This window comes from Poecilia latipinna, unplaced genomic scaffold (assembly GCF_001443285.1).
Source record: "Poecilia latipinna isolate Pla-1442-1.1 unplaced genomic scaffold, P_latipinna-1.0 Scaffold907, whole genome shotgun sequence".
NCBI lineage: Eukaryota > Metazoa > Chordata > Actinopteri > Cyprinodontiformes > Poeciliidae > Poecilia > Poecilia latipinna.
In genome coordinates, this window is record NW_015113523.1 from 172,390 (window position 1) to 185,764 (window position 13,375).

The 13,375-nt window shown below is 40.0% G+C and overlaps 1 protein-coding gene across 1 annotated transcript in view; it reads left to right on the forward strand.

Moving 5' to 3' along the window:
- Positions 1 to 13,375, forward strand: part of trim71 (tripartite motif containing 71, E3 ubiquitin protein ligase) — a 40,797-nt gene that overhangs the window by 8,868 nt on the left and 18,554 nt on the right. The window contains exon 2 of the mRNA XM_015048853.1: positions 9,461 to 9,628. Within this exon, the coding sequence (XP_014904339.1) occupies positions 9,461 to 9,628 (168 nt within the window). The remainder of the gene's footprint in view (positions 1 to 9,460; positions 9,629 to 13,375) is intronic.

Sequence of the window (13,375 nt, forward strand, 5' to 3'; positions counted from 1 at the left end):
CTAATCAGTTTGATGGCCTTCTAATGCCTTTGTGTCTCCTGAAGGGCCCGGTTTATGTAGCTTCAACTTAAGATGTCGGACTCTCCGGGGGAGGACCAAGAATGTTGACGTGCGTTGCTCCACAGTTCTGCGATCCCACTTTTTATTTGCGTGTTTTTTACTGCTCCAGTTATCTAGTTCTTTTGTCAGAGGGTATCGCCTGAAACATTTGCTTGCTCGGCCTCACTCCCCTTCTGCGGAGGTCACCGGTGGAGAATGTTTGTAAGGAAACCTAACCCAACACCGATGCTGATACAAGTCTAGAGGAATTCCTGTAACCCGAGTTTATACCTCCTGGGTTCTCTTTTCCCTTCTCCCTTTTTCTTTCTCTCACACACATGCTGGGTATTTCCTCTGTCCACTCCTGCCTTTCTCATCAGCCCGGTCTGTCTGTTTTCTGTCAAAGACAAAGGACATTATAGATACAGAAAACCTCCTCAACATGATTTAGCAGCTGTTGCAGTTAAAGGGGCTCGCTGTTACACTTTGTCACTGCTGGAAGTATCTCAGGGAGTGTGTGGCGGCAGTTGCATCTCCCATCTGTAGGTAGTTATCCTCCGAAGAGGATTTTTTTTTTTTTTGCGTGTGTGGCAGCAGATTTCGATTATATGAAGTTGGACTTCCAGGGTTTTAATGTGCACCATGTGCCTAGTAATTAGAGAGCATTCCTTGTTTCCTGTGTGTTTCATTTGGGCCAAATGGAAGCGTGCACAAGCGCGTCGAAGGCTTTGATGTCTATTCGAGGCCTTTTTTTTGCCCATATAAATTTTATGGATACAAAGGAAGGCATTTATCACATTCTCTTTGACAACGAGATTTAGAAGTTGTTCAGAAGCCGGAACCTGCGCCACTTCCTACTCAGCGGTTGGGCCCAAATGGGATTTTAATTGGCCATTATTTGACCTCACTCAACAGAATTGTGCTGTTAACACTTTAAAACTTTTGACCCTGCATTGTGGTCACTGCACAGCTTCGAGGTACAGTTTACCTAATGCAAGTCAGCCCAGCTTTTAAAGCCCAATTGATTTGTGTTAAGTAAGTGGGGGCACATTTAGACCAGTTTCATCCATTTGTGTCAATGATGAAAAGCTAAAATGGGAGAAGATCGTCGTCATCACTCCAGGTGTGAAAAATGTTTCAGTTTGCCAAGTTTTTATTTTCTTTGCTGGTTTTGCTTTCAAAACGAATGTCTTTTGATTTTCACTCCAAAATGACACAATCAACAACGTAGTTGGTTAAAAAGTTATTTTGCCACATTTCACCTTCCCACCTCCCAGAAATGTTTTAATATATGCTGGGTCATAACCCCAACAACGACAAAGACCATATTAGTTTGGGAGACCAGGGCAGAGCAGAGAGCAGCTGAAATGCTAGCATTTGTTTAAAAAAAGAAAGAGTGCAAAAATCTGGAATTCAGGGTGAAAAGTTAACAGAGAAAAAAAAACTCATAAGACTGTGGTGTAGTTTAGTGGTTTTATTATAGTGATGATGGTGTGTGTGGTAATCCTATCAACACTGACGGGTTTGCTGGGTCTTCTGGAGCTGGTCGGGTTGTTTACGGTGTCAGGGAAATGCTCTGCAACTAAGAATAGCCTCATTGTGTTTGCACACGTGGGCATTTGTTACCTCTCAGCGCCTCCACATTTCATTCACACAGCTCCTCCAATTTATCGATTCTTTCATGAATCAGGCTGTTATTACCTTCCCAGGCTCCTCTCCTCTCCCCTCCTCCTCCTTGTTGCTGAGGCCCCTTCCTTTTCCTTCATCCACCCCCACCCCGCCCCGGTCCCCTCCACCCGGCCAGTAGCATGCTCTCTGCATGAGGAGGCCAGCTGACTCTGGTTTGTTTTCTTTCCCCGCTGCCGTCCGGCCCAATCAGAGCGTCGGCTTACAGCCGCCGCCCTTCTCACCCCACCCATGCCTGCCCCGGCACCGCGCTCCCTCCCCCCGCGCCGTGGCTGGCCGAGTTTCAAAACATCGACAGGAGGAGGCCCGTGTGTCGTATTCGTGGCAGCGGGCCAGCGGGGTTTGCCTTGGCAGGGGCGGAGCCACAAGACCGAGACGGAGAAACGGACCCAGAGAGAAGGGGAGTTGAAGAAGATATTTAAGAGGCTTCGTCCTGGTTTCAGCTCTGATACTCAAATACTCAACCCTTATTCTTTAGTAGAACCGCTTAGTTGTCCTGGACTAAAAATCTACAACTTATTCATGTCTAAATGTGTCTGAAAGTAAGATGATCAAAAAAGAAATAATGCGGGAATGACATTTAATTCATAATATCTGGAAAAAGGTTTCAGCTGATGACTGACTTTTGTTGTTGAGGTTTTTCCTGCATTGTTGGAACTTTACTTCTGCTCGCTTTAAGCAAAGTTTCTGTTTCCGTCAACACGTTTGAGTGCAGCTGCCTGACATGCCCACAGCTGACATCGGCCCCCAGGAATGTCCTCTTTAGGTTTATTTAACTTTTCAGATGTTTCTTGTTTCAGATGTTTCTGAGCCAAATGGAGCTGATTTCAAAGCGGCTACATTTCAAGATTTTGGCTTTATTTTTTACTTAAATTGGTCTTGCACTTTACAAGTGGGCTTATTTTTTAGGTTTTACTATTATTCTCGTGGTATTTAATTGTTTAATTCAAACTACGTTGAATTAATGTAGGTGATATGGATGATATTTTGTGGTACTATTGTGATGATAAAAGTGGCTATCTTTTTTTTTTTAAGGTAAAAACAAACACTGCTCTTGAATAGCATTCTCATTTTTAATACGTTTCTTTAGGCCACCAATCATTTAAAGAAGTGTGTAAACGGTAGCTGTATTTTCAAATTTATTATTTATTGATGCTTTCATTGAACAAACGCTGGTGACAATAGTAAAGCTGATAGTCCTGACAAAACGGACAGTTTTAAGGCGTTTCTACTAATTGGAATTTATTGTGACGACAATAAGTGAAAATTCCTACAAGAAAATTATCATGATAAACGATACGATAAAAGTACAATTTCTTCAAGGAAATTAAGCGTGCATTAAAAAAAAAAATTGAGCGTATTGCAGTATTTTACAGGATAAATACGCCAGAGCATCAACCCGTACAAAAAGTCTAAGATGTTTGAAACCTGCTGCAGTCGCTGCAGCATTTGAAGTCGCTTGTGAACAGCAGGTTAAACCCTGCACACCCCCTATGTTAAAGGGGCCAGTTTTACAGCGGCCATAAACATGTTTACAGTCTGGTAGGAATAATGGCCTGGGTCTCTCAGCGCTGCGTCCACTGATAAGTGGATGCAGAGGTTGCTAGCCAAAGGAAGGGCTGACGTGTTTCTCGGTCACATCCCCGTCACTTCCACAGAGCTGAGACGCTGACATCCAGCTGGAAAGGAGAATACATGCTGCTGGGGACAGATTTGGTTTCTTTTAGCTTAGATTTTAAAAAATGTTGCGAGTTAGTCATTTTCATTAAATTTTTTTTTATACTTTATATATTTTTAAGCGACGCAAATGCACATTAAAACTCAGTGCAGACATCCTGAAATAAGGCAGGAGGTGCAGTAAATGTTCAGATGACTTCATCAGACCTCGTCAGACTTGTTTTTTCTCTTTATTGAAGTGCAAATTCACACTTTTTGCAGAGCCGTTCTGGTTTTTCTGGCGCTGCAGTGTGACATTACACAGCCCCCGCTGCCTCGGAGCCCCTCCCCCGCCGCCACCGCCTGTGTCGGCTGTTCACGCAGGCAGCGCATGCAGCAAGGGGCCGAGCTAATGGCTAGTGGAGCCGGTGCCCTCTCCCCCAGTTCTAAGTGCAGCTGAAGGGGAGGATGGGAATTGGAAACGGAGCTGATGCAACTGCTGTGCGAACACAAAGCCGTCATGATTTGACTCTCCAAATTCCACATTTCAGTGCTGCAGCAGGTGGTGAAGGTACCACTTTTAGTTAAAAAAAAATAAAAAAATCACAATTATAGCTGTAGTTTAATGATTAGTTTAAGTCATTTAATTTGAGGCAGAACTTAAAAAAAGAAGAGGTGAAAGAGTTCTGTCCATGGTTTCTCTGAAACTGTGCAGATTCAGCCCAACGTTAAGTTTTTAAAAATGTAAACATTTAACTATAAAAATACAAAAACATATTTCAAACCTAATTCATATACACACACGTAGAAAATAAAATTGTTCGTGATTTTTTTTCCTTCCTGAATATTTGCACTGCGACAGTTTTTTCTCGAAACATTTCTAAAATGAGGGTGGGCACAATGAGGGTTATCACATCATTTATTGTAATACATTTCTAACAGGAATCCTGATTTATTGTTTCCACAATAAATTCCAATTAATCTTTAAACCCTCTCAAAACTGTCTGTATTGTTAGATTTACTATTTTCTTTCCACTGTTGGTTCTGTAAAAGCATCATTGAATACCAAGAAATGTAAAACTTAAGTTCTATTTCGTGATACAAATCAAACTTTTTTTATGCGACTGTGTCCTAGACAAGGGCATTACAGATGGGAATGTCTTTTAAGATCAGTATTTGTTTGTAGGATTATAATAGCCGGCCATACAATTACGTAAAAAAGAAGAAATAAATGGTTCCTATTTTAACTTTTGTCGTTATCATAAGAATAGCACTGCAAGATATTGTGATAAAACAGAATCCAGATCGCCAACACCTAATGGCAAATACCATTTTGGACAGTAGAAGAACAAACATTAAAGAAGTCTTGGATTAATTAATTCTGCTTACATGGAAACCGTGCCTAAAGTTGAAGAAAAATGATTAAAATACCCGTTATGATGTTTTACAGAAATAAGTCCCACATCATGACTTGATGATGTTGAAATCATTAAATTTTTCACAGCACTTATTTCCAGTAGTGAGTCGGTGAGTGAGTTTAACTCGCTGCAGTTCTGCCCCTCCCCAGCTGTTGCTGTACGCTGCCACTTGGAGAAAGCTCTTGCCCTTTTCCCCACCCTTACAAATAAAACATTTCATGTTGTGAGAACCGAATGAAATCGACTTTAAAGGATCGAGAGAAGAAAGAAGAAGCCTCCGGTTCGCTAAGCAAACACTACAACCTGCTTCCCATCTCCCAGCAGTAAAAGCGTCTGCTTAGGATTTGTGACTTCAGCTCCACATTACCCTCCAAATTGTTGATTGCTTCCCTGCTGCAATTGCTCTAAATGACTGCAGGAGCCATTTCTGCCTCAAAGCCTCGTTCGCAGGGTGGTTCCAGAGGAATTTACAGCTCGGCACCACGACCACCTCCACTCTGGTTTTTTTTCTTTTTGGGGGGGTGTTTTTTCCATTTCTGAGTCACGTATGCACTGTGACTTTCCGTGACACTTTCATGTCGTCATTCGAAAGCAAAAAATGAATTTTTACTCAGTTTTAGATGTGAAGAGAAGAGGAAAAGGAAGAAAAAAAACCCTCTGAGATAACAGAACCTTTCCATGAAGCCCTGCGAGACGAGCCTGTATTCTGTGTGGATCGATAATATTGAGCTGTTTTCCAAGATGCCTGTGTATTATGTAATCTACGGCTCCAAGGGGGGAGCGCGTTTCACCTGGAGGAGCGGCTGATGACACCCAGGCTGGACGCTGCGTTGACGAGGGCCTGCAGCCGTTTGTGAAAGCACAACGCCACTTCTCTCCATGGTCCTTCTGGCCTTTGTTGGAAAATTACAGTCATTAAGCTTTGCAACAAAATCTGCAGCTATAAAATGGGGTTGAACATTTCAGATTTGTCTGTTTTCTAGATGTAAAAGTAGAAAATTACTGAATTATCACAGAAAATGAGCAGAATGAATAAAAAGTCAAAATAGGGCTGAAATTTTCAGATTTGTCCAGTTTTCTAGATGTAAAACTGAAAAAAAAAATTAAATGCTAATTAGATAATGAATAGAGTAAATGCTTAACCCTGTCACAATAAGCAATAAATCAATAAGCATTATAAATTAAAATGAGTGCAATAATTTTCATTTGGGCAACGGCTGTTAAGGATTTGATAACATTTTAATGGTGTTGAAAATCCAGCATTTTGAGAAACGCTGCAAACATTTGACACGCAGGAGAAAATAGTTTGTTTTCCCTGCCTACACCAATGCAATTTTGGTTACCGAGATTTTATAACCATATTAATTATTATTGTTTTATTTTGGACATATGAAATGTTTCCAGTTTCAGTGTTAAATGTTCTTTAGGAAAAAAAATAAAATAAAAAATAATAATCTTTGATTGGGCGTTAATAAAGCATTATCTTTGGTTGAATATTGTCTCAAAACAACAATATTATCATTTATCGCAATAATTTCTGGGAAGATTTATCGTCATCGTCGCTGGTTGGTCGTTTAATAACCAATTCGATCAGCATTTGTCCCCCCAAGCCTCCTCATCCTCATCCATCACTCTCTTCCTCCACCCCGACCCAGCAGCATTCCAGCCTTTTGTGTGTGTGTGTGTGTGTGTGTGCGCCGTCTCCCTCTGGAATTCAGGAGATGTCAGCGGGGGAGGGACAGGCCGAACCGGGCCGGTCCTGGTCGGGAAGGCCGAGCCGAGTGACGGGGCGGCGCAGAAACTGTGGCGGAGGCTGTAGAGGCGGCAAGAAAAGGATCCAGAGAGGAGGTTAAGCTGAAGGCAGAGAGGAGGAGGAGGAGGAAGTGAAGTAAAGGGGGAGGTGTGTCTCTGTGTGTGTGACTCATTAGATTAGACCGCTCCCCAAGGGAACCGCCAATATTGATGGATTGATTGCAGGCCCCTCTCCGTCCTCTCCGCTCTGCTGCTATTGGAGGCCATTGATCCCGGGTCTCTTTGGGACATGACGCATGGTGCATATTTAATTAACCTCCTATTACAACCAATCGGATTCAGGCAGTGGGGGGTTTATAGCAAGGCTTAGGTTTTAACAGCAAAGGTTAAATCACGTTTGTTTCCTCAGGGAAATTTTGGTCAGCCTTTTAAAAGTGCTTTTTTTATTTATTTATTTTGTTTACTCTGTAAAAACCCTGCAAGGATTCTGACTTTTTGTTTTGTTTTTAAGCTGGGACCAGTTAATTATAAAACCTTTTCCGACTCTGAAAGAAAATCTCTTTACAAGGTTCTTAAAATGCACCGAATCGGCTTTTTTCCTTGTAGAAAAATTAAAACGGGTATAAAAAAATTGTTTTTCTGGAATTTAATGGACTAATTTCTGAATACAAATCATAGTCGTTCTTTTCGGTTTGATTTTCATCAAAATCAAGGGATTATATTCCACAAAGTGAAACTTATTGCGACAAAATGCATTTATTGACGTAATAAAATAATGTAACGCATGACGTAAAAAAAATCTGCTTATTTTTATTTTTATCGAAAGATAATGACTCAATGAAATTGTCACAAAAAAAAAGCTTGATCAAATTGTCTGACTTGACATCATGAAGTAGGGCAGGGATTTTTATTAATCTACTAATTTTTAGATACATTGAATAATCTAGTTAAATGTTTTCTCTGAAAAGCTTTTTTAAATAAAAAAAAATCATGTTTTGCACGTTACAACAATATAAAATCAGATTTCTGCTTTAATGTGAAATGCACGTAAAAAGCGCCCACTCCAGCCAAGAATAAACAAAACAAACATGTTGCTCATGAATTTATAAATTTAAAAAACCTGATAAGAAATAAACAAAAATTCAACCCAGAGTCTGTGCCCCAGTGTAAACAATCTGCTCCTGCAAAACACTTTACTTGAGAGAGGAAAGCCAGAAATGTCTGTCTGATTGAAATCTGCTGCGTTTAGATGATTACAACCAGCTGATGCAGAATTGATCCGGTCGGCTGCATAAACTCTGCCCATTAACACACACACACAGCCACAGAGATAATCAATCACTCATCCGTCCAAATGTTTTCACAACTACGCATTTAGCTGAAAATGAAGCAGACAATGTGTCTAATTTCAGAGTTCCTCCATCGTGTTTGCTTTGAAACGGTAGCTCTGACAATGTCAACAAGTGATTAGAGGCAGACATGGTTGATGTGTGTAGTTTTCACTCACACACACACACACACACACACACACACACACACACACAGGTACTGCTGGAGGGAGTCGGTTCGAAGACATTTTGTTGTTGGCTCAAGATATAATGAATAATAAACCTCAGTCACCATTAAAAAGTTAACTGGGATACATCAAACGTTTGTAAGTGCACATGGAAATGGTTTTAATATTAAACATGTACATTTATATAAATATGTTATTTGGAATTGCCTGTAAAACTCAATTGGAGTCTTTTACGCCATCATATGTTGGATATTGATCTGGCTTTGGTTCCCGTTTTCCTCCTCCGGCTGTGTTTTGAATGAGAAACGATCTGCGGGGCGGCGGAGGATGTGAGGCTCCCTGGCAACGCATGCATATGGATGACTTGTGTTAGCATTCATGGCTCTTCTCTTTTTAATTAGCTTTGTGTTTGTGGGGGAAGTGGAAGGGAAGAGGACCATGGTGTTTAGTTTGTCATGGTGCCGGTTCGTTTTGTATCATTAAACACCTGAATTTTAAACACGAGCGCCTGTATGGGAAACAAGAAAAAAAATCAATTTAAAAATGTTCACTGAGGAGTTCTCGTAAAATTACTTCTGCATTCTAGTATTACAACTTTATTCTGGTTTTGTGTGGACTTTATTGTTTTATGACTTCTCGTATTATTAGGACTCCATGATGTGAATACTTTTACTTCTCATATTACAAGTAAAACGTGATTGATATCAGAAAGTAGGTCAAATACTTGTATTGAGTAGTTACACTAATATTTTTACATCTTTATTCTGTTAATAATTTCCTTATTCCTGTATCATAACTTTGGTTTGTCTTTGTCATATGACTTTATTCTCGTGTTTTAACTTTTTTTTCCTTGTTTTTGCAACTTTATGCAGTTAATTTAATTTATTCCAGTATTATTTTGACTTCATGCTATTATTTTGACTTGTACAACATTATCATATTTTTACTTTATTCAGTTATGGGTTTTTGTCTCGTATTACAACTTTTTTGATGTGTTGCAACATTTTGAGTATTATGATGCCTCAAATATTACGACTTCTTTATTCTCACATTACTTTCTCTGATTACAACCTTTTATTTCTCTGATGACTCTTTTTCCTTGTGTTCTTAATTTTCGTATCAAAAATAATTCTTAGCCAGTCATAACACTCTGCCACTTTAAATGTAGTTTCTCAGTGCCTTTTTTTTTTTTTCTGTTAATCATAAAGGTAACTTGAATGTAACGAGAGCCACCAGATGTAGATAAAACCCATGTGATCTTTAAATAAAATTAGCAGGTTATTCTGCTGCACAAACATTTCCGATTGGGGCCCAAAAGTTTCCCCACAGACTCTTTCAGGTTGCGCTTTTCCAAAAGAGTAAACTAATTCCTCCTGCGTTGGTTTTTGTGCAGGTGTTCCTGTTCTTCTGCGAAACCTGCTCGGTGCCGATCTGCAGGGAGTGCAGCGTGGGCCGTCACATTGGCCACACCTACGTCTACCTGCAGGACGCCGTGCAGGACTGCAGGGCCATCACCATCCAGCTGCTGGCAGACGCTCAGCAGGGGCGACAGGCTGTCCAGGTGAGGGCGCGTTGGGTCTTCTCTCAACATGCTACGGTTTCCTGACTGCCACTGTTTAACATTTAATGCTAGAATGGTTTCTGTTTGTGTAAAGCTGAAAACGAACGACATTTCCTCACTGCTGTGGTTTCATGCTTAGTTGCCCCAAAGGAAACTCCAAGACGATGTATCGGTTATCATTTATCGTGATAAATTCCTCATCATAAGAATTTTGATTCATCGTTGCTTGATAAATTCCGAGTCATGGTGTTTAAAAAAGAAACCAAACTGTTACTTTTTCTATTGATTTTTTTTCCATTGAAAGTATCAAAAAATACCAATAAATTTGAAACCTTGATTAAATGCAGTTACTATGACCAGGTTAATGATAAAAATCCCACTTCTTTGACATATTTTTATGAAGTGTGATTGGTGTCCGGAAGATACTTGGTAGACGTTTTTTCAAGAGAAATATTTGTGTTTGTGGGGCTTTGACTGCTGTGCCGTTGAGTCATGTTACCTAAAAAAAGAAGAAATAAATGGTGCATTTTCACTTTTGTCATTATCACAACATTACTACAGAATATTGTGATAAAACTTTCAGTCCATGTTGCCCAGACTTCAGTCAGAAAATGTGAAATATTTTCTGTGAAAATTTAGATTTACAGTTTAAAATGAACTAAAAATCAAAAAAACATCAGCAGTGTGCGACACCAGACGGGAGCATCAGTGTGTGCGCATTTATTTAGAACATAGTCAAATTAATAGCAGTAATGGCGTCACTAAAATCACTGCACTGTAATAAAATAGGCCAAACAGATTGCTAACAAAGGAGAGGTCTCCCATACGAGATTAAAGCTCCCAGAGCTGCCCTCATCCATCTCCTCCACCACTAAGCAGGACCTGAGGGGAGCAGCTGTGCCTTTAAAAATCGCAGCAGCTAGCGGCTAGCGGCTAGCAGCTAGCGCGCGCGGACATCAGAGCCGCTCAGCTTGCATATCTGAGCGAGTGACCAGTACTGGGCGGCCGGGGAGCCCCGGGGTTAGAGGTGTCCAGCTGGCCCTTAAAAAGGGGGTGGGGTCGCATGAGTTGAATTCCGGCGGGGGCAGGGCTCGGGGTCAGAGGGGGAGGACGGGGAGGAGACTCATAGGGGGCGCTGGGGGAGGGTAGGTGAGGTATTTAAAGGATTTCAGAGAAAGGAAAAATACCCACTTCTTTTAAAGAAGTGGAACACTTGCCCTTCCCCTTTTCACTCCTTCACCCACCCACGTCTCACTCCACCCAACTCTCTCACACATATGCGCATACTAATTACGCCTCTTCATTTACATGATTATAGTTTAGGTTGCACCTTCTTGAACTTTCTTTGCATTCTGGTTTTATCTGAACATATAAGAAGGGGGTGGAGGGCGGTCATGTTTTTCCTTTTCACTGAAGAACTGCAAATGGGTCGAGTCTGGTACCAGCAGGCTAAATGTTTAGCATTTTATCATTAGTTGAGACAGAAGTATGAAATGTATATATGTGAAGCAGCTCTGTTTAGAAGGAGAGCAGCATTTTCTTGTGTTTTTTCTGAATATTTTTGGGAAAGTTTCCAGTTTTAGGTGTTGAGCTAAAGCAGGAGTCTCTATTTCCTCACTGCTCTTCACTCTGCTGACGGCTGCTGGAGTTTAAAGGCGCCAGCCGTTTATCTCCAAGGGTTTGACTCTAAGGTGATAACATGCATTTCTTTTTATCTGCGTCTGGTGACATTTACGTCATAGCTTCTGCTAGAAAATCAAAAAACTGTTGAAGTCTAGCATTTTTTTAAAGGTGATTAGGAAACAAGAGTCTGAAAATACTTAGGGAGGGAAAAGCATTGAAACTACAATCAATTAAAATGTCCAGAAAAAATTCTTTGGCGTGTCTTTCTGAGATTTCTTAATACAATGTTTAAGAATAATAAAATAATCTTTGAACATGATTAGTAATTGTGCTTCACATTTAAGACATACAGCTAAACTAACCATTGTTTCTTCCACATATTTTAGCAGCATGTCTCATTGCTTAAACCAGGAATCAGTTTGATGTTTATTGGAGATGCACAATTAAACCAGGATGTGTCACCAAAGTAATTACAATTGTTTTCAACTATTGGCTGAATTCTAATAATATCTGAAACTTTCCCTTTGGAAAGGTCCATTCACTTTGTGCTCCCTTTGCCACAATGACATTTTTTAAATATTCCAATAGAAATAATAGAAATATTGTATATGAACTTAAGTTTATAATTTGTATGAAAAACTTAAATTCCTAAAATGTAACTTTTTAAATTTCATTCCTGGTATATAACAGATTTTTTTTAATGTACCAATATAATAATAATATGTTCATGAAAATATAATATGAAAATAATAATAATATGTTCATGGAGGAGTATTATCCAGGGCTGATGGTGCTCAGATCTGCCACTAACACTGATTCAATTTTGAGCTTTGTGCAGAATTGCTACATAGTGGTAGAAAACTTTTTTTAATCTCAAATTTAGAAATGTTCATATTTACACTACATGAGAATAATTTTTACCAAAAGGAATAAAATGAAACATTGAATTTTTAAGTAATCCCAACTCACGGGAGCAGGAAAAACTGAGAATTTAAAATGAAATTACAAAGATAGGGTAGTCAGTTTTTATTGGAGACTAATCGATGTTTTGTAACGATGCTTTTGAACATGCCTGGTTTAACCCTTCGATTTCCTTCATGGTTGGACTTAGTGTGACTGTGAGGTGTAGCACCTCCTTCACTGGAAAAACGAGGCTCATTGGAGGCCATCTTAATGGAGAGAGATAAGATGAGACTTTGATGACCCTGACCCACTGCTTTTTGACGTTTTATCGGAAATTACCTCCAGAATTTGGGGGTGGAGAGGAACGGTCTTCCTGCATCACCCTTTCAAACCGTAACTATGACAGATTTGTCTCCATTTGTGGTTTCTGTGCGATTCTTCCCTGTTCTTTGGAGCCACAGTACAAACCAGACCTAGCAATTTAATAGGCAGCAGACTGGATTTGTTGATTAGTCCATGAACAAGAGAAGCGAAGGCAGCACCTGCGTAAGAGCACATACGGTGTCAACTGGACGGGACAACCGGCAACAAACAAATATACCGAGAGATTTCTAAGAGACTTGACGCCAAAGTCGGCTTGAGCTAATTGACTTTGGAGAGTCGATTACAGCTGCTGTACCCTCATGTTCACACCCACATGATTAGGAACGCACTGCCAATGGAGAAACGCCCAACTTGGCCAGAACAGAACCGGCTAGAGAGAGACTCTCGGCTTTAGCCTCAGCTTGAATGTGCTGCTGGAGCCAGGTTGACAAACACAACCAAATTAGAATATTAGAATTGTTGGCTGAAAAATTGGATGAGTTTCCATTCTCCCATACACACAGGTTTGTTAAAAGAATAAAATGTAATGTTTGTTTTGTTTCCTCAAACTTTAACCATCCAGTCCAATAATAACCTGCTGAGTAATTAACTGAATAAGCTGCCTGACATGACCAGAAAGGCTTTGTAAAACTTCCAACGGGCAGAAAACTGTCTGGTTCCAGTCACCAGTTTCTGTTTTTTTTTTTTTTTTTTTTTTAAATTCTTGATAGAAATTTTCTGCATAACTTAACATTCAGACGCGTCTTCAACTCTACATAATTTTGACAATTTACTCTTTGCAGATAGTGTTATAATCTTTGTCCAAAATGTAAAGTTTAAATCAACAATTTCTGACAG